The 20,449-nt window shown below is 39.4% G+C and overlaps 2 protein-coding genes across 2 annotated transcripts; one reads left to right on the forward strand and one right to left on the reverse strand.

The window, feature by feature from the left end:
- Positions 1–281: 281 nt before the first annotated feature.
- Positions 282–6,304, reverse strand: LOC130904399 (zona pellucida sperm-binding protein 3-like). Its single transcript, XM_057817127.1, has 10 exons — positions 5,898–6,304; positions 3,762–3,877; positions 3,600–3,703; positions 3,370–3,544; positions 1,530–1,647; positions 1,381–1,463; positions 897–1,039; positions 676–831; positions 515–616; positions 282–458 (listed from the first exon to the last, which is right to left on the reverse strand). Exons 1-10 carry the CDS (start codon positions 6,234–6,236, stop codon positions 316–318), a joined length of 1,479 nt encoding a protein of 492 aa, XP_057673110.1. The 5' UTR covers positions 6,237–6,304; the 3' UTR covers positions 282–315.
- A 4,512-nt stretch (positions 6,305–10,816) lies between these two features.
- LOC130904419 (uncharacterized) lies at positions 10,817–18,804 on the forward strand. Its single transcript, XM_057817162.1, has 4 exons — positions 10,817–10,896; positions 11,076–11,426; positions 16,319–16,425; positions 16,503–18,804. The coding sequence occupies exons 2-4, from the start codon at positions 11,096–11,098 to the stop codon at positions 16,707–16,709; spliced, it is 645 nt and encodes a 214-aa protein (XP_057673145.1). The 5' UTR covers positions 10,817–10,896; positions 11,076–11,095; the 3' UTR covers positions 16,710–18,804.
- The last annotated feature ends 1,645 nt before the right edge of the window (positions 18,805–20,449 follow it).

Below are 20,449 nucleotides of genomic sequence, written 5' to 3' on the forward strand. Positions count from 1 at the left end.
ACTAGTTGCGGCCTACCAAGAAGCAAGTTTCATATGGAGAGACCGCAATAGATTGAAGAGGTACAAAAACTTAAGTGCATGCGCCCAATTTAACCCAGTTTTAAGTCTCTGCGTCTGCTGTACATACACGCATGATAAAATGGCTGCGCTGGTAAGCATGGTCATTTTTTGCCTTTAAACATTCTCCATTACCAGAGGTCTTTTGTACAAAGGGGTTTTCAATCGCTTTAAATCAGGACCACCAACGATTGTCATGAGAAAATTGATGGCATATAAACAAGTCTCATTAGAAATTTTATTTCGTCTAGGTTATTTTTACGAGTGACCAGGCGGTGCATCAGTTACATTGGAGGTGATGGTGGCATCCACCTCAGGCCAATTCTCAAGCTCAGTGTAGTTGCCATTTTGTCCGTCTGGAAGAGTAGGTGACGGTTCAAGAAGGTCATTTTCTTCAGCATCTGGATCAGAAAAGAGCATGAGAACTCATTCTCCTGTTATGAAAAGTTTGGTTTACCATTTTCATCCATTTCAATTGTCGAATCATCCAGAGGGACATCGTCATTTTCAGTGATCTGATCATCTGTGAACAAACCAGGAAGATGCCCATTCTCCGGGTCTAAACCAGAAAACTTCAGTTAAAAACTTCACACTGCGCTGATCTACGGCCAAGTTTACCCTTCAAGTAGTCAAGGCCGCTCATCCAATGGCTGCCGTACAGCGCCGGCCGGTTGATCTTTCGGAGTACTGGAGGCAGCTCCTCATCAGGAATTGTCCGTCTTCCCTGTTGGGGCAGTACCAACATGGGGCCCACTTTTGCCTGGTGTTCCCAACCTGAGGAGGACGGGGTGTCGATGAGGCATCAAGCAAATAGTTGCAGAATGACATTTTAAACATACCGCTACTCGAACGAGATTCCGGTTGGGGCTGCTTGCTCAAACTGCGAGGCCCAAACTTGGCTGGCTTATTGTATTGTTGTCCAGCTTCACTTTGGCTTTGACAATACCCACACAGGTAGTCGTTGCCATCAGCTGAACGCCACCTAGAGATTCATTGTCAATTCAGAATTAACCCTTTCTGGGACAATGGACAGCTATTAAAAAGTTGACACTTAAGACTTTTAACCCTTTATAAAGGCACTTTTTAAAAATAGACCAAAAATATTCCTAAATTATTGAATTTACAAAATTTAAGATTTGTATATAAATAAACTATATACCATTGATGGCGATAGATGTCCTATTCATTTAAACTGGGAGGACTGCTGTGAATCCTAATCTTTCAGTGCCATTGACTGTGGTTGACATCCAATATATTTTGACTTGGACTAGGTCTAGCACAGTAAATGGCAGCCAATAAGTGCCCTGGAAGAGTCAAACTTACCTCCCATTGACAAAAGTGCACGCTTTATTGGGTGCCTCCGTATCATGTACTGGCACCGCGTTCAGGAGGCATGTGATATAAAGCTGTGGTAGGGAAGTTGCCATTTTAATCATATTGCACATGAATATTTCCAAACATGGCAAAGTCACCTCTCCTCGGTCGTCATCGTGGAACCTGAAGGCGTCAATTACAAACTGAAGCTTGTCATCTTGTGTTCTCACTAGGAAGCGAGACTTTGAAGCCTGAAGTTTGGAATCCAACAAGCACCTGTTGAAAAAGCAATAAAAGATCTAAAGAGCATACGACAGGGAGAAAAAAAAAAAAAAAGTCTTAAATAGCATTATTATGTGAATTAGAATCATATTTTGAGACAATTCGACTATATACACAACAATTTAGCAAAGCGCAGATGACTTTTAATCTGTCGTTTAGCCACGCCTACCATTATAGGGCTCTAGCGTCCCCAGCTGGTGGATGACGTCAGCGGGAGAATGGGCTCATCGATTTTACTATTAGCCCATTGAGGGGGAATTATTCAGAACAAGGAAAACGTAACGAATAGAGCTGCAAAATGTCATTGTTTCAGTCTCTCTACTTCAATATTTTTATCCAAGTATTTTTCCCCAATAGCAAAATAAATGGCATGGTCATGACAAATAACAGTCTTGTGCTAAATGGAAAAATGAAAAAATGCATTTATTCAGGACAACATGGCAAAATTACTCCATAATGGTCAAAACTGTCGACTTCACCTTTACCGTCGCACCTCCCAAACTATTTTATGCCACCAGAGTTAGTCCAGCTTCAGAGAATAAATAAACTAAGAGGCGTGACAGCTAGCCGACATGCTAACCCGAACTGAGCGGCGTTTCAAAGTCTTAGAAGCAGAAAATCACACATAACTAGACTGGCTCATTTCACATGACTGGGTTGTCGATAGTCTTCGCCGATCGGCAACCCGCCTGGCGGCGAACAAGTTAGAGCTCCTCGTTCCCCTGCTGAGGGCAGAAGGCTTGTTTGCGGGGAAGCCACTGGACAATGACCGCCGGACAAACCGGCCGATGCCGGAGGAGAGCGTAGCTGCCAAATGGTCAACACTAATCTGGCAAAATAATGCTTTATTGCATGGCGAAGACAGACAGCGAGAGTCAGGAGAGCGACTGCAGTTATGCAGCTAACATGACAATATGTATATGAGAAGAGCTTTTTACATGCCCATCCATGATCAAATGTAAGTAGTCCTTTATTTAAAGAAAGTTTGTAGTGTTTACTTTGTAATCTCTGTATTTGCGGTTATTTTTAACACAAAGTTGCAATTTCTGATCGGTTGGAAAATTTGACAGAACACTGGGCACATGAAGAGGCCAATAAGCCAAGTATAGTGCTCTCCCGGCGGGGTGATGTGCGACAAGGAACATGTCAGCCACCAACAAATTAAAATTAAAATATTTGACAATACAAAACACGATGTTTACTCACTTCCTCGTAAGTCCCATGGTCCCACAGTAGTAGGGCTCGTTTTGGCCAAAATCCACTGGTGAATGGGAACCTTTTGAAACCCCAAAAAGGCTCACACGCCTCTCCCTTGTATAGCAGGATTTTTCTGCAGCCGTTTGGCTGGCGTGATGCGAAAAATTAACGAATTAATCCGCAAAATCCGTTGAATCCTTAGTCCTTTTCATACACAGTACGATTATAGTGAAGAAGACTCCTTCTCCCGTACACGTCAGCACTCTCTTCTTCAATGCAAGACCGAAGCCGGAAGTCATTTTCGCGTCGGGGGATTCAAAAAATTGAATATCGATCGCTTGTACACACATCCAAGTGGTCAATTTCATTCAGGAGCATAAAATACCGCGTGTATTATGAAATAACCATGCTTTTTCGTGTCACAGGCACTTTAAAGGGTAGTGATGAATTCACAATCCATCAATGGCTGTGAATGCGTTCATGGATGAAATAGCATCGCGGAAAAATGTTTGCACTCACCCATTCTCAATGAAAACATATCGGGGCAAAGAATGGATGTCAGGCTGCAGCGTGGCAACACAGCTGTTCAGGAAGACTCTCAGGCCTACATGATGACCCACTCGAACAGAAGCCTCAATGAAAATTGGCTCTCCTAAGTAATACACGTTTGCTCCCCTCTCGTATTGCCAGTCATCTGCACAGAAAACCATATAAGCAAACTACGTGGACTTCAAAAACAAATTTCATACCTGTCATAACTCTGAGCTTAAAGTCCAGCTTCTCCACTGCAGCTTGTGTGGACATGAAGGGGATCCAGGTCGGGGTGAGGGAAGAACTGGAAAGACTGTAGCGCCTAAACACCACCCAAACATGAGAAAACTTTAAATACAACAGTCATACAATACCCTCACCTGGCATAGTGACACTCAATTGGAATGACCGCCCCATCCATTCTGATCATGCCATCGGGGGATGGTGCCGGAGTGTAGATTAGCAGGTTGGTGTAGACCAGTGACACATCAGTCATCTGCGAACAATGGAGCAAACAATCAGAGCCAAGTAGATGACCGGCACTGCTACAAATAGTTTGCTTCAACTTTATTTAAGGTTTCACTAGGACAGGTTTTAGCAACCTGTTCTTTAGTGCTGCCCTAGTGGCTCCCTGGAGCTTTTTAAAAAATGTCTGAAAATTGAAAAAGATTGGGGAGGGAAATATATCTCAGTTTTAATATGGTTTCTGTAGGAGGGAAAACATTCTTTTAAATTAATATCGTAATGAAGTTAAACTTGAGACAGCATTGAACAGCAGTAGTCACGTGGTGAATCATTCTCTACAGGATTCACTGCAGAGAAAATGAACATTACAGTATTTCCGCAGTATAAGGCACACCTTCAATGAGTGGCCTATTTTAAAACAGTTTTCATGTAAAGGGCGAAACATTGATCATATAACTTACCAGTACTTGCCTTATGCGTCCACAAGTTGGAGCTGAGCTAAACTGAATGTCATGCCATGATTAACTAATATTGATCCATATATAAAAAGGCACTTCAGAGTATAAGGGACACTAGGAGTGGGAACCTCTTGGTACGTGATACAGAGCTCAAGATAACGATGATACAACAATTATCGATACATTGGTTAGGAAATCATTCCAGGATATTCTACAAACAACTAAAACAGAAAAACCAGCTTCTGCTGTGAAATGGAATGAGTCACTTGTAGACGTCAAATCCATTTGAACCAGGTGGGATGGCAGCGAATGAACGAATTTTCATTTGCTGCCATCCCTCCCACTTCAGACGGATTGAACGTCTATGGCCATCAGTGGCAGCCAATTTTGGGCCATTTACCTGTTGTTTTTTAGTTAATTCCTGTTGATTTTGGGGCATTTTATGAGTCACTTCCTGTTTGAGTTACAGAACAGGAAGTGACCTGGGAGTCACCCAGTGACTCAAACTCAGCTGGAAATGACCTTCAAATGCCCTAAAATGAACAGCAAGTGACTTGTACATGCCCTGAAAATCGGACAGAATGACTATGTAAATGCTCCAGTTTCGAATGGACGAACATTCCCAGTCTAAATGGATTGGGCGTTGAGCACCGTCAATAAAACCTTAGAGTTAACTGACACTTATGGAAGATTTTCGTAGCAACTTGTTGATTCTTTTTTTTTTTTTTTTTTTTTTTTTTTTTAAACTATCTCGATTGTTGGCAGGCACATATCGATAACCTTTTGGGATACAAAGTATCACGATATATCACCATTTCGATATTTTGTCACACCCCTAAGGGACACAGTCAGCTTTTGAGAAAACAAGGCTTTCAGGTGCACCTTATAGTGCGAAAAATACGGTAATCCTGAAGGCTGTATTTGTAGGCAATTTAGTCATTTTGATAGTAGGCTAATATAGCTAAAAATTCAGAATGTGTTGCCTTCAATGTAAGGCTTTCAATATTTTTCAGCCCCAGACATTTTCCTCCAATTTAGCGCTTTCATCATTTTGAGTTGCCGACTCCTGCGCTAGGACCTCAAATTAGCAGTTTAAATTCAATTTAGTAAATCCATGTTGCAGTAGCCAAGTGGCCCTAAACATGGAACCAAAAAAAAAAAACAAAAAACAAAAAAACCCTTCAATGGATCATGATCCTATCAGTCAAACTAAGTTTTAAAATCAGTAAATTTAAAAGGTGCATTAATCATCCCATCTCCACCAATTTGTGTATCTATAATCAAAACCAAAATTTGAATATGAAATCTACATCAAGGTACTGGTGTTAACTAAAGTGGTTTTATTTGCCTGTCAATATACAAGCACAGGCATAGAATTAGTCACAGGCACTAGTAATGAGAATGGTTTATAGCAATAGAGTGCCGTAAGACTTCCAATCCACTTCTACTTTGTCTCAAAAGAAATTTAGTGAAAAGGCAGTACAATACAAACATGGCAGGAGGAAATAGTATGTTTTGAGTCATTGATATGACCTTTCTCCAAATTTAAGACAGGTTGCTGACTTAATTGATAAACACACACTGTGACCTCACCCAATATTTGGTTCCACATTCCAGCAGCCCAACAAGAATCCTGTATTCATGGGTAGAAGACGGCACGGCGCCGCAGGGGCCGTTGTCACGTTCCACCCCGAGCCGGACTTCGGAACTGTGGACGGGCATCCCTATGTCGAACAGGTCAGCTTGGATCAGGATCTCCAGGGAGTCCGGGTGGCAGGTCACCCGGACCGTGTTGAGGGGCTGCCGCTGATCTGCCGGAAGCTGCTGTTTACGGTGGTAATCTGGGAGACTCTGTTTAGGAAACAGGGGGCCACGGCCTGCCAACGAGGAGGCCGTGGTTGACAAAAAGAGAGCAAAAAGTAAAGCCGACATAACTGAGGGCCTCTGTCCTGAACCACACCACAAATGCTCCTCTTCCACTGAGGCCTGCTAGCATTATTGTCAGTCAACCTTTTTATTGGGCGACCAGTCAGGTGACCCCAAACCACTGCACACCTGTGTCCTGTTATCAACTGATGGCACACATGCTTCTTTTGACTGACACTTCAGGTAATGTGTTGAATAGATGGAATGATAGAACGATAACTATCTTCAGTTTGATTATCTCTCCATTTTTTTTATCTGTCAGTCTCTCAGTTTGCATATCTGTCAGGGTAGCTAGCTAGATATTAGTATAACACACCCAAAAAGTATTTTCTTGGGATGATTATTAAATACAAAGCATGTTTTCACAAAAAAGGTATGTCTGTTGTGCTGTTGATGCGTTGCTTGGTCAACAAAATAATAGGGCCTAATTTACTTTCCTTTGAGAATGATGGCAAATATAGGAATTGGGAAAAAAAAAACCAACAACAGCCTTTTTTAACCCTTTCAGGGGCTGTGTTACTACAGTGGACATCTATTAAAAAGTTGACACCTAATTATTTAGACCTTAATAGAGTGACTATTTTTGGTAATTAGAAAAAAAAAATGGGGAGGGGGCACTTATGACCTCTAACCCCTTCATAGGCCAAGTGACTATTTTTGTTCATTTTAAAAAATGTTCATATTAGCAATTGTTATTATTGTATTTAAAAAAAAAAAAATTATTGAAGGGAAATTTTATTTTTGCTAACACGCTGCTAATCGATAATTATAGATACCTGCTTCTATTCTTTCAGTAGATAAAAAAAAAAGATTACAGTGATCCCTCGTTTTTCGTGCTTAATGGGGACCAGAACCCGCCGCGATTAATGAAAAACCACAAAGTAGCACACCCCCCTCAAAAAAATTAGTTGTATGTTCAATGTATTTATTCAGATTCAGCATTGGAAAGAGATACATATTAGACATGTTTTTTCACTTTTTTTCCCCAAAGTATAATAAAAAAAAAAAAAAAAGTACATATACAGTGTATCACAAAAGTAAGTACACCCCTCACATTTCTGCAGATATTTAAGTACAGTGATCCCTCGCTACTTCGCGCTTCGAATTTCGCGGTTTCAGTCTATGGCAGATTTTTTTTCAGTCAAAAAAATATATATACATGCATAAAAAAATTAAAATAATGGAGAAAATATGGTGTAAAATCTGCCCATTCCCTAACAGAAGGCAAGGAGAGCCCGCCCAACTCATATTCCACCGCTCTGATTCGCTGGCCAGCATCACTCGGGAATACTGTATCGCAAGCTGATTGGCCGAGATGTTTAACCGTGCTGCTATCGAAGGAAAATGGCTCCAAAGCGTCCTCCGCCTGCTCAATCCTCTAGCAAACCCAAGAAAAAAAAGAAAAATGATGATGGTGCACGAGAAAGTTCAATTACTGGACATGCTTCTTCACTTATCGCGGTGGCTTCTGGTCCCCATCAACTGCGAAAAACGAGGGATCACTGTATATCTTTTCATGGGACCACACTGACAAAATGACACTTTGACACAATGAAAAGTAGACTGTGTGCAGCTTACATAATAGAGTTCATTTATTTTCCCCTAAAATATAACCATTAATATCAAAACCACTGGTAACAAAAGTGAGTACTCCCCTGAGAAACTACGTACATCCCTAAATGTCCAAATTGAGTACTGCTTGTCATTTTCCCTCCAAAATGTCATGTGACTCGTTACAGGAGTGCTGTCAGCATTGTTGCAGAGATTGAAGAGATGGGGATCAGCCTGTTAGTGCTCAGACCATACGCCGCACTCTACATCAAATTGGTGTGCATGGCTGTCACCCCAAGAGGAAGCCTCTTCTGAAGACGGTACACAAGAAAGCCCGCATGTCTCATCAGACCATATGACATGGTTCCAGTAATCCATGTGCTTTGTTGACATGTCTTCAGCAAACTGTTTGCGGGCTTTCTTGTCTTCTTGCCGCAAACAAATCACGTCCGGCTGCCTCGAACGTCGCCCACACACATTCATTCCAGCGCGCCCAGAGCCTGTCTGTTCCATGGCACCACTCGCACCAAATCCTCTAACTTACACACAATGAGTTGCCACAGCAAGTTAAATGATGATTGACGCATGCGGCGCTTCTGGTGCTCGTGACTCTGGCAAGATCAAACACAAACATCTGTCATTATCGTTAACTTTGATAAGGAACTCCAGTGCAGGTGCACTACCTGCCTGGGGAACAGAGAGCAGGGAGAGGGAGGGAGCCAGAGTAAGATTTACGTAATCGGCTTGAAACAGCTCATCAGTATTTATTTATTTATTTTTTTAATTGAAAGAAAATCTGCGATGAACTGAAGGTGCAAAGTTTGAAGCGCGAAGTAGCGAGAGATCACCGTACAACCATAGTGTAACCAACAATAAAATACATCTGAAATATGACTGCATGAGAAAAAATGTTTGTGTGGGTAGAAAAAAAGAGCTTTTTAAGCAAGAAATGAATATATGCGGATAGTCGATGATCCACGTCACACCCTCCCCATATGATAACGGGCAGACAAAGAGTTCTAAGCTAGCATCGTGCGCCGAGTCACCCCACTCCTGACTGACACGGACAGAAGATAATCAGCGTCACCCTGTCAACTATTGCCACGAGCTCTTTTGCCCGATCCAAGACTGGCGACACCCCTGGGCACTGCCCCGACAGCTCCTCCCAGCACCTTCAAAAAGACTGAACTTTTCCGTAAGAGGTCATCACTTCTCAGGATGCCGAGAGGCGTGCAGCTAGAATGGGACCCTGGGACTAATTTTTTCCCCTCTGTTTGCCTAACGGTTTTGCTTATTGTTATCATTATTTTTGACTGTTCTTGACTAAGATTAAATGGTCTACTTTTGGAAAGTTGTCGTTAGAGCTTTTCTTTGGATTATCAAAATTAGTGTTCTTGAAGTCAGATAGTGGTTAAAAAAACATGAACGCGTTGCGTTTGGCTAAGAGGTTAAATGCCGACATTAATAATACAGTGGTCCCTCAATCCACCCCCCCCAGTGAAAATCTGCCAAGTAGAGGCGGAGCTTATTTACATTTTTAAAAAAAACTTTTTTTGGGGGGGGGGTGTTCAATATATTTATGCAGATATAATAGCATTCGAAAGAGATACATTAAGACATGTTTTTCCCTTTTTTCCCCAAAAGTAGAATTGAACAATATGTGTATTTTAATAAATGGTCTTTAAGCACTGAAAATGTAATAATTATGATATAAAAAAAAAAAATATATATATATATATATATTTAAAAAATTGATGATTTTTACATGTTAACATGCATATTTCTTAACATTTTTAAATAAAATACTGTATGTATTATTATTTTTTTTTAATGAAAAAAAATCCGCATTGGACTGAGAGCGTGAAGTTTGAAGCGCGAAGAAGCAAGGGATTTTTAATATTTTTATAATTATATATATACATTAATACAATGTTAATGAGATTAATGAAATTAAGACGAAAAAAAAACAGAAATAAATACTGCTTACAACCCCAAGTAGCATTTGCCTTTTTTTTCTCCATAGTTTTTAAAATATTGCATGCCATTGATGGCGATTAATTTTGGGACATTTTCGGGTCACTTCCCTTTTAACACATTGAATGCCATTGAACATTCATTTGACCCTCCCATTCAAAATGGATTGGACGTCTAGTGCCGTCAATGGCAGCCAATGAGTAAATGAGTGCCCTGTAAGATAAAAAAGAAAAATACAGTGATCCCTCGCTACTTTGCGCTTCAAACTTCGCACCCTCAGTCCATCGCGGATATTTTTTCATGATGAGCTGTCCCGAGCCTATCGCGTAGTCTCACTCTCCCTCCCTCCCTCCCTCCATCTCCCAGCTCTTTGTTGTTCAGGCAATGCTCTGGAGTTGCTTATTAAAGTTAAGGGTGATTGATAGACGTCTTCTGTTTGATCTTGCCACAGATCCCAGGAAGCTTCAGCAAGTGCCGCATGGGTCAACCATCGTTTAACTTGTTAAACAGTTGCTGTGGCAACTCATTGTGTGTAAGTAAGGAGATGACTCACTGAATGAAGCATTTAATAAAGACAAGCATTTTTATACTTTATTCTTGTTTGAAAATAATTTAGTGGGACAGTAATATGTTTTAAACTTTAATTAATAATAATAATAATAATATTTTAATAATTAAGACATTTGAAGTGCTTAAGAACCATTTATTAAAATTTACCTTAGTTTTTTTTTTTTTTAATTATACTTTGGTGAAAAAAAGGGTAAAAACATGTCTCATATGTATTTCTTTCAAAGACTGAATCTGAATAAATACAGTGAACACACACAAAAACACACAAAAAAAAACTTTTATTTTTGCTACTTCGCAGTTTTTCACTTATCGCGGCGGGTTCTGGTCCCCATTAACCGCGAAAAATGAGGGATAACTGTATAGAATTTGTGCATGAAAGGCTAAGAAAATGGATGGTCCAGAAACACCGCTTTTGCTGTGAGAAAACTGTCCACTTAACTTTGCACAATTTCCTCCTTAAAGTTTTTACAGTAAGAAGCAGTTCAAACAACTCAAGAGAATAACAAGAAGAAACAGCATGCTTGTGGCTGTGATGTTTCTTCCTGCCAGCTTTGTGGCCAAGAACAACAAAGTGAGTGCAGGAAATAGAAGCTCATTGTGCGTGGGTTTTAGTGTAACACGTTGAAGACCACTATGAAGATCAGCTTCGTGTTTATTCTAGTTGCTTTTTTGCTTTTAAAAAGTAAGAATGAAGATCATCTTTTTGTCTTTTGTTTTAACTTATTGAAATGTGTATTTTTCTGTGTCAAGGCAATGCAAGTGTGACCTTCATGCAGCTGGCAGAGAAGCAGTCTCTGGACCTCTCCTGTCCCGTACAGCAGGATAACAGTGGCCTGATGAGCGTCCACCTGTATCACCGCCGAGGCGACTCTCAGACTACCCTGCTGTCTTTGGATCAAGGGGTTGACGGCGAGCTCAGGCTGGACCCCGACTACAAGCGGCGCTTGCAGCTGTCCGGAGTCCGCAGCGCCTCAGGGGTCAAGGTGACCCTGCTGCATTTGCAGCCAGGCGACTCGGGGCTGTACGTTTGTGAGAAGCGAGACAACGGCTCACGGCAGATCATTCTCACACAGGAGGTTTTGTTGCTGGTTGAGGCCCCAGGTATGTCGTTTTCAGACCACTTCATGTTTGGCTCTCTCATTTGGATTTACAGTTCATTCTTTGTGCTGAATCAAGTCATACAATGATTACTTATAACTTTCATGAGAATGTTTAAACACAGTGGTGCTGAAAGTGGGGTGCTGAGGGAAAGAAAGTTTTTGTAGATTTGTTTTTTTTATTGGGGGGATAAAAAAATAAAATCAGTGATCCCTGGTTTTTCGCGGTTAATGGGGACCAGACCCCACCGCGATAAGTGAAAAACCGTGAAGTAGGGCGCCCCAAAGGGTGAAACAAACAAACAAACAGTATATACACTCACCGGCCACTTTATTAGGTACACCTGTCCAACTGCTCTTTAACATTTCATTTCTAATCAGCCAATCACATGGCGGCAACTCAGTGCATTTAGGCATGTAGACATGGTTTAAGACAATCTCCTGCAGTTCAAACAGAGCATCAGTATGGGGAAGAAAGGTGATTTGAGTGACATTGAACGTGGTTGGTTGTTGGTGCCAGAAGGGCTGGTCTGTGTATTTCAGAAACTGCCGATCTACTGGGATTTTCACGCACAACCATCTCTAGGGTTTACAGAGAATGGTCCGAAAAAGCAAAAATATCCAGTGAGCGGCAGTTCTGTGGGCGGAAATGCCTTGTTGATGTCAGAGGGCAGAGGAGAATGGCCAGACTGGTTCGAGCTGATAGAAAGGCAACAGTGACTCAAATAACCACCCGTTACAACCAAGGTAGGCAGGAGAGCATCTCTGAACGCACAGTACGTCGAACTTTGAGGCAGATGGGCTACAGCAGCAGAAGACCATGCCGGGTGTCACACCTTTCAACTAAGAACAGGAAACTGAGGCTACAATTTGCACAAGCTCATCGAAATTGGACAATAGAAGATTGGAAAAACGTTGCCTGGTCTGATGAGTCTCAATTCCTGCTGCGACATTCGCATGGTAGGGTCAGAATTAGGCGTCAACAACATGACAGCATGGATCCATCCTGCCTTGTATCAACGGTTCAGGCTGGTGGTGGTGGTGTAATGGTGTGGGGAATATTTTCTCGGCACTCTTTGGGCCCCTTGATACCAATTGAGTATCATTGGAACGCCACAGCCTACCTGAGTATTGTTGCTGACCATGTCCATCCCTTTATGACCACAATGTACCCAACTTCTGATGGCTACTTTCAGCAGGATAATGCGCCATGTCATAAAGCTGGAATCATCTCAGACTGGTTTCTTGAACATGACAATGAGTTCACTGTACTCAAATGGCCTCCAAAGTCACCAGATCACAATCCAATAGAGCATCTTTGGGATGTGGTGGAACGGGAGATTAGCATCATGGATGTGCAGCCGACAAATCTGCACTAACTGTGTGATGCCATCATGTCAATATGGACCAAACTCTGAGGAATGCTTCCAGCAACTTGTTGAATCTATGCCACGAAGAATTGAGGTCGTTCTGAAGGCAAAAGGGGGTCCAACCCGTTACTAGCATTGTGTACCTAATAAAGTGGTCAGTGAGTGTATACATTGTATATATATCCAGTGTTGTAAATCTTACTTTAAAAAGGTAATTAATTACAGTTACAAATTAGTTCTCCCAAAAAGTAATTGCGTTAGCAACTCAGTTACCTCAATGTAAGAGTAATTAGTTACTTGGCAAAGTAACTAATAATAATTTTTTTTTTCTCAAAAAAACAACAAAACAAAAAACAGGTCACACAATGTGAAGTTTAAAGGGTTTTTGGGACAATTGGCCCTAGCCCAATCAATTCTTTACCCTAAACTTAACTAGACACAGGGGTATTGCGGATATTGCTATAACTGGATAGTAACCTTTGCCATGTGTGGAAGTCATTTAATGTTGAGAATCAACAGTTAAATATATTTACGATTTAGGAGCATTTTACATAAAAAGTTACTTAGGTTCGCTAGGAAGGTTCTCTACAACAGAGCCTTCCTGAGAAGTTTACTGCTTTAAGATGGCGGCTGTGTACTAACGCATCTAGTTCTTTATACATGTTGCTAAAGCCGCCGTGTCTGTCATTTGCATCTAGTTCTGTATATATGTGATATCTATCGTAGCATTATGTGGGCGTAGTTTGTAGGCTATCGGCTACAGTCAGGCTTTATTGGAGCCACCAAGCATAGTAGCATCGCGTTTGCAACGGCGTCACACTCCCTTGCCTCCTCCCCATTCCTGCTCTGCTCTCTCGTCTCCGCGAGTCCATCTTTCTCAGACTTATCTCGCGTTAGTCTACCAACATAGTAACGCAAAGTAACGCACGCCTTTCCTGTCTCAGTAACGGTAACGGCGTTGCCAAGATGAAAAAAGTAATTAATTAGATTACTCACTACTGAAGAAAATAACACCGTTGGTAACGCCATTATATTCTAACACCGTTATTAACATTTTTTTGTGTGTGCGTGTGTGTTCAATGTATTTATTCAGATTTATCATTGGAAAGAGATACATATAAGACGTTTTTTTTTCACTTTTTTCCCGAAGTATAATTAAAAACTTTTATGGGTACATTATATATACATATATAAATTAATAAATGGTTTTCAAGCACTTCAACTGAAATAATTATGATAAGGTTTAAACACGTTACTGTCCCACCGAATTATTGTTAAACAAGAATAAAGTAGAAAAATCATACGCGGAGATTAAGGGGGGGTCCAGGGGGTGGGGCTAAAACGTTGTTGCATATAATTGACTTTCTAATATATGAATTTAAAATTAAGACTTTGCCGGTAAAATGTTGTCTATAAAAGCAATAAAACAACAAAAATGAATGAAATGAACAACAATTTAATTTTTTTTTTATAATGGGTCAAAATTATTTTTCAAACAGATCATGTGATTAGCACCTTAGAGACGGTCATTTGCTCTGCTTAGCCCCCCCAAAAACCCGAGGACACAGGAGGCAAGATAGATATACGTAATTTTTTCAAACCTAAGCTTTCAAAAGCGACAACAACTACTGGTCGCGAACCAAGGATTGAAGATGTGGACCATGAAATGCTGGAGAGCACCGCCAAAATGGTGCGCGGGGTTTCAGTTTGGGAAACAAACAAAACAAAACAAAAAAAAACGCTCATTTTCAATATATTATTATAAATGTTCCTGGCTGGAATATTCAGTTAAATCAGATGTGGTGTCTAATTCTCCACTAGCTAAGACAGAAAAACGCGCCTGCGCTCACACACGGACGTACACACACACACACACACACAGCTGGCATGCCTGCGTGTACGAGCATGGGCTAAGCTACTATCCGAGCATATATCTAGTTAATTTTATTGCTGACACTGCTTTTCGGGGTCATCAACATTTTTGCCCTTCTTTCCCTTTGAGAAAAATGCTTGTCTTTTCTTTTAAATGCTTCATTAAGTGAGTCCGCTCAAATCCGCTCAAGCTGCTCACTTACAATGAGTTGCCACAGCAACTGTTTAACAAGTTAAATGATGTTGACGCACGCGGTGCTCTGACGTTTCCACTTACAAGCGTCTCTGGCAAGATCAAACCTTAACTGTCTGTCAATCATTGTTAACTTTAATAAGCAACTCCAGTGCACTGGCTGACCAAGAAAAGCGGCAAGAACGAGAGTGACAGACCACGTGATCAGGGCAGCTCTATAAAATACTGAATTAATTTTTTTAATTGAAAAAAAATCTGCGATGGACTGAGGGCGCGAAGTTTGAAGCGCAAAATCACTGTAAAACATATTGAAACAATAGTGTATTTATCTTTGGGAATTAAATCTATGTTTTTTTAATATCTTGGTAATGGGTCACGTCGAATAAGGCGCAATTTGTGAAAAGGGGGTATTAAACTAAGGGTTATTGGTTCTTTTAGTTTTCAAATGTGTTTGTGTGTCATTGCGCCGTCTAGCTGTGGGGGATTGCATTATAATTAGGGCTGTCAAAATTATCGCGTTAACGGGCGTTAATTAAATTTTTTAAATGAATCACGTTACAATATTTGAAGCAATTAACGCAGATGCCCCGCTCAGACAGATTTAAATGACAGTACAGTGAAACGCTCACTTGTTGAGTTTTATGGAGTTTTGCCGCCGCCCTCTGCTGGCGCTTGGGTGCGACTGATTTTATAGGCTTCAGCACCCATGAGCATTGTGTAAGTAATTATTGACATCAACAATGGCGGGCTACTAGTTTATTTTTTGATTGAAAATTTTACTAATTTTATTAAAACGAAAACATTAAGAGGGGTTTTAATATAAAATTTCTATAACTTGTACTAACATTTTTCTTTTAAGAACTACAAGTCCCTCTGTCCATGGATCGCTTTAACAGAATGTTAATAATGTTAATGCCATCTTGTTGATTTATTGTTATAATAAACAAATACAGTCCTTATGTACCGTATGTTGAATGTATATATCCGTCTTGTGTCTTATCTTTCCATTCCAACAATAATTTACAGAAAAATATGGCATATTTTATAGATGGTTTGAATTGCGATTAATTGCGATGAATTACGATTAATTAATTTTTAAGCTGTAATTAACTCGATTAAAAATTTCAATCGTTTGACAGCCCTAATCATAATACATGGGCACTTTTTTTATCAATGCAAAAACTCCCAACACACACTGTAGGTAAAATAGAGCGCTGTCTTTGTAGTAGCCTAGTAGTAGTACGTAAACTATTCAGCATGCATGTGTACTGCCATTGTGCACGCCTTGCATGGAGAAAACATGCAGGCATGACAAATTTGGACCGAAACATATGAGGAAAAACTAAAAAAGATCCTAAGCACCCCCTGCTGTGAGTGACTTCCAGCGCCCCTGGTTAGACATGAAGCTCATATTGTTTATGAACTCAATTGTTACCTTTTTCACTGTGTGTGTTTGTGCAGTGAGGCCATGTCAGTGCTCTTCCAGCTACTCTCCACTACCCATGACCATCTTTTCTGCAGCGGGCCTCATTCTGATCGTGCTGCTGTGGCTTGCCATACAAGAATGTGTGAGTGGGCCCAAAGAACTGAAAACAAACAAATCAACAGAATCGTTCTAAGCTGCTTTACTCTTAACGTGTTTTAGGTGAAGGTAAGGCGTTCTCCTCCCGCTGGCCCAGCTGCTGTTCAGGTCTATGAGGAAATGACCAGGAAGCAGCAAAACGCCAGCGTCCCCCGTAACAGACAGGAAACCCTGGAAGAGGTCACCTCTCCATTGTATGCGAACACCCCCGTGAGGCAAACACAGGACAACTACTATGCTTGCCCAAGACAAATCACCCTGAGAGCTTGAATAGAAATCTGACACAAGCGATTGAATTAGTGGAATTTTTAAGACTTTTAAAAAGTCAGATTTAATGATTTTGCTCACCGAGCATTTCATTTAGACCTGGGGTGCTCAGTTTTTTTGCTGCAAGATAAGACTTTTCAAGGAGACAACCTCCCGCGATCTACCTTCACATATATTACTCACACAAAATAATTAACTATGTACATTTAAAAATATTTATGGCGGAAAACACAGACAAGCTGAAAAAGCAGTTTCTGCTCTTGCACCCCTCTTTCAAATAAACCGATGTATTTTAAGCCAAAAGAACTGTTGTGTTCGACAGAACAATATGTCTATATGTTGCCAATAGCAGTTTCATGGCCGAACTATTCTTAATATTTCCGTTTTACCCTGGAGACCCCTATTTACAGACAGTCTAAGCGCTTTTGTTTCAACCCAACCATAAAAACAAGTAAAATATATTTATTATTCGAATTCTCTATCATTTTTAACTTAGAATCACTAATTGATGTCTAATATTTAGTAAAAAAAAAAAGACTATAATAATTATTCACTCGTATATTTTATACTTTTAAACAAATTACGTCACAATGAAAAAAAAATAGCGTCTGTAAATAGGTCACGGATACCTGCCTCATAACTATCAGTTAATTGTATTTTTTTTTTGTTAGTCGCATTTCTACGGATATTTCCGATGATAAATAATTTATCCAAAAAAAAAAAAAAAAAAGTTTAACAGGGTAAATATTTGAAAAAGACAATCTTGACCATTCCTTGATGTCTGCGATTTCTGCATTTCGACCCTTGTTATATTACAGTGTTTCACCCATAAAATCCCCAAAAAGTCCGGCTGTGGCCATTCACAGCTGTGTCTCGACACCCGGTGAGACATGCTACACGGAGTTTTTGGATCAAAACAAGGTAAGTACACGATAATATCTCGTTAAAATCAGAGTGTCTTTACTAATGCTCTCACTTTAAGTCAGTGTTTAATTTTATTATTTTTTAAAAAAATTCCCTCATGTTCCAAATTTTTCTTCCCACAGAAAATTTAGATTTTAAGCTTTCCAATGATGTATGACACATGCATATTGGACAATTTTGAAAATTGGCCAAATTGGGGGTCTTATAGCGGAACTTCAAGTCACCTGAGTGTTTTCCGCCATATATATTTTTTGATACCATGATCTAGCCACACTAGCGTTTCGATCGACTGGTAGATTGCGATCGACGTAATGAGCATCCCTGATTTAGAATTATTCTTTGCTGTCCATTCATCTCATTACATATTTCTTTAATAATAAAAAAAAATACATAATATTAGTAAGATAATTACAAAGTTTAATTGGAAACATGCTCTTAAAAATGGCATGAATTATTATATAATTGTCAAAATTGGTAAAATTACAATATGTCCGGACATGGCACTAATTTTTGTGTGTCAAGAAAGAATATATTTCAACACCATACTGAAACTAATAATGCCATAACATAATGGGATATTTGTATTTATAATGTGGTATATGGTGTTATGGTGTTATACTTATATAGCGCTTTTCCACCTTTCATCAGAATAAGGTGAACTTCCTCTTTTTAGAAAATGTATATGATCATCATTGTGTAAGGAGGCAATTTATTTCCATTGTTCAATCTTAGATAGGTGATTTTTTTTTTTAATAAAGGAAAATAACTATTTTCACAAACTATTTACTAGTTATTTCATAGTACATATTGGACTTTTTATATATGTGTGAATTATACAGTGAGGGGCAGACGTATTTGCACCCCTTGTGATTTTACAAGTTCACCCACTTAGAAAATAGGTAGAGGTCTGAAATTTCAATCATGGATGCATTTCATAGAGACAATATACAAAAAAATCCAGAAATCACATTGTATGAGTTTTAAAAATAATTTAGTTGTAACTTACTGGGGTTCATAAGTATTTGTACCCCTGAGAATCAGCAACATAACACTCAAAGAGTTATCAGTCTACCCTAAAAAAGCCTAACTTTTCCCCATTAGTAACCACCCACCTACAACTGCTCAATATTGTCATCTGTGCACTTCACAGTCAGTCATAATCCAACTGCTACCATAATACCATAATATATACAGTGGGGAGAACAAGTATTTGATACACTGCCAATGGGAAAACCCGTTGGCAGTGTATCAAATACTTGTTCTCCCCACTGTACATGGCGGAAAACACAGACAAGACTGAAAAAGCAGTTTCTGCTCTTGCACTCCTCTTGAAAAGAAACTGCTGTATTTTAAGCCAAAACAACTGTTGTTTGATAGAACATAGATAGACATTGATAGATAGCCGATTCGTGGCGCATGAAGCCCCCCGAACTATTTTTAATTTGTCCGTTTTACCTTGAAAACCCCCGTTTACAGACGTCGTGCAACCGTTTTTCTTTTAACCCAGCCATAAAACTAAGGTAATTAATGATATTTATCATTCAAAATGTCATTTTTAGCTTAGAATCATTAATTGATGTCTAATATTTCATTTAAACAGAAAAAAAAAAGACTTAAAAAAATTATTCACTCACATATTTTAAACTTTTAAACAAATGACGTCACAATGAAAAAAATGGCGTCTGTAAAAAAGTCACTGATATCTACCGCTTAACTATCGCTTAATTGTATTTTTTTGTTACTGTAATACTTTCTCCGATATGTTAGATGATAAATAATCGATCCAAACAAAGAAAAATTGAAGAAAAAAAAAAACGTTTAAAGGGGTAAATATATGAAAAAGAAAATCTCGACCACTCCTTGATGTCTGCGATTTCTGCATCGCGACCCTTGTTATATTGCCATTTTTCACCCATAAAATCCCCCCAAAATCCAGCTGTGGGCATTCACAACTGTGTCTTGATACTCAGTGATACATGCTACATGGAGATTTTGGATCGAAACAAGGTAAGTACCCGATAATATCTCGTTAAAGTCGTCCGTAATTCTGCTCTCACCTCCAGATAGGGTTTTGCTGTTTAAAAAACATTTTTTTTTTTCCCAAAATTTGCTCCTGTTCAAAATTTTTCTTCCCCCAGACAATGGAGATTTTAAGCTTTCCAACGATGTATCACACATGCGTATCGGACAATTTTGAAATTTGTCCAAATTGGGGGTCTCAAAGCGGAACTTCAAGTCACCTGAGTGTTTTCTGCCATATATATTTGGCTGTCAAACGATTAAAATTTTTAATCGAGTTGATTACAGCTTAAAAATTAATCGTAATTAATCGCAATTCTAACCATTTATAAAATATGCCATATTTTTTTGTAAATTATATATATATTCTGTAAAATAAATTGTTGGAATGGAAAGATAAGACACAAGATGGGTATATACATTCAATATATGGTACACAAGGACTGTAGTGGGCATTTCACTCTACTGTCATTTAAATCTGTCTATGCTGTCCTCACTCCGAATCGTCTACTTTTTCCAAAGCTAGACAGCTAGTGAACGGCGCCATAATAATCAGACTTCTTTCTTTTTCATCTGATTGATCAATAAAATGGCCTCAAACCATTGTCCTCTTTAGACAGTTGTAAAACTACAAAAAAAAGTACACAAGCATTGCATTAGCAACAACGTTAGCTTAGCACGCTATACAGGTTCACAAAACAAACAAAAAGCGTCTCATACAAAAAATATAACATTTCCCTTACTAACATAATATGTGCATTATCTACAACAATGGCCTCAAACCATTGTCCTCTTTAGAC

Source organism: Corythoichthys intestinalis, chromosome 16 (assembly GCF_030265065.1).
Source record: "Corythoichthys intestinalis isolate RoL2023-P3 chromosome 16, ASM3026506v1, whole genome shotgun sequence".
NCBI lineage: Eukaryota > Metazoa > Chordata > Actinopteri > Syngnathiformes > Syngnathidae > Corythoichthys > Corythoichthys intestinalis.

What these genes read in the sequence shown, in the direction of transcription:
- LOC130904399 (XM_057817127.1), bottom strand. Translation starts at nt 6,236, where the DNA reads ATGTCGGCTTTACTTTTTGCTCTCTTTTTGTCAACCACGGCCTCCTCG. An exon ending in ATTGAGTGTCACTATGCCAG is followed by an intron (nt 3,704 to 3,761) that starts GTGAGGGTATTG and finishes GGTGGTGTTTAG; the next exon opens with GCGCTACAGTCTTTCCAGTT. An exon ending in TATGTTTTCATTGAGAATGG is followed by an intron (nt 1,648 to 3,369) that starts GTGAGTGCAAAC and finishes CTTTTTCAACAG; the next exon opens with GTGCTTGTTGGATTCCAAAC.
- LOC130904419 (XM_057817162.1), top strand. Translation starts at nt 11,096, where the DNA reads ATGCAGCTGGCAGAGAAGCAGTCTCTGGACCTCTCCTGTCCCGTACAG. An exon ending in GTTGCTGGTTGAGGCCCCAG is followed by an intron (nt 11,427 to 16,318) that starts GTATGTCGTTTT and finishes GTGTTTGTGCAG; the next exon opens with TGAGGCCATGTCAGTGCTCT. An exon ending in GGCTTGCCATACAAGAATGT is followed by an intron (nt 16,426 to 16,502) that starts GTGAGTGGGCCC and finishes AACGTGTTTTAG; the next exon opens with GTGAAGGTAAGGCGTTCTCC.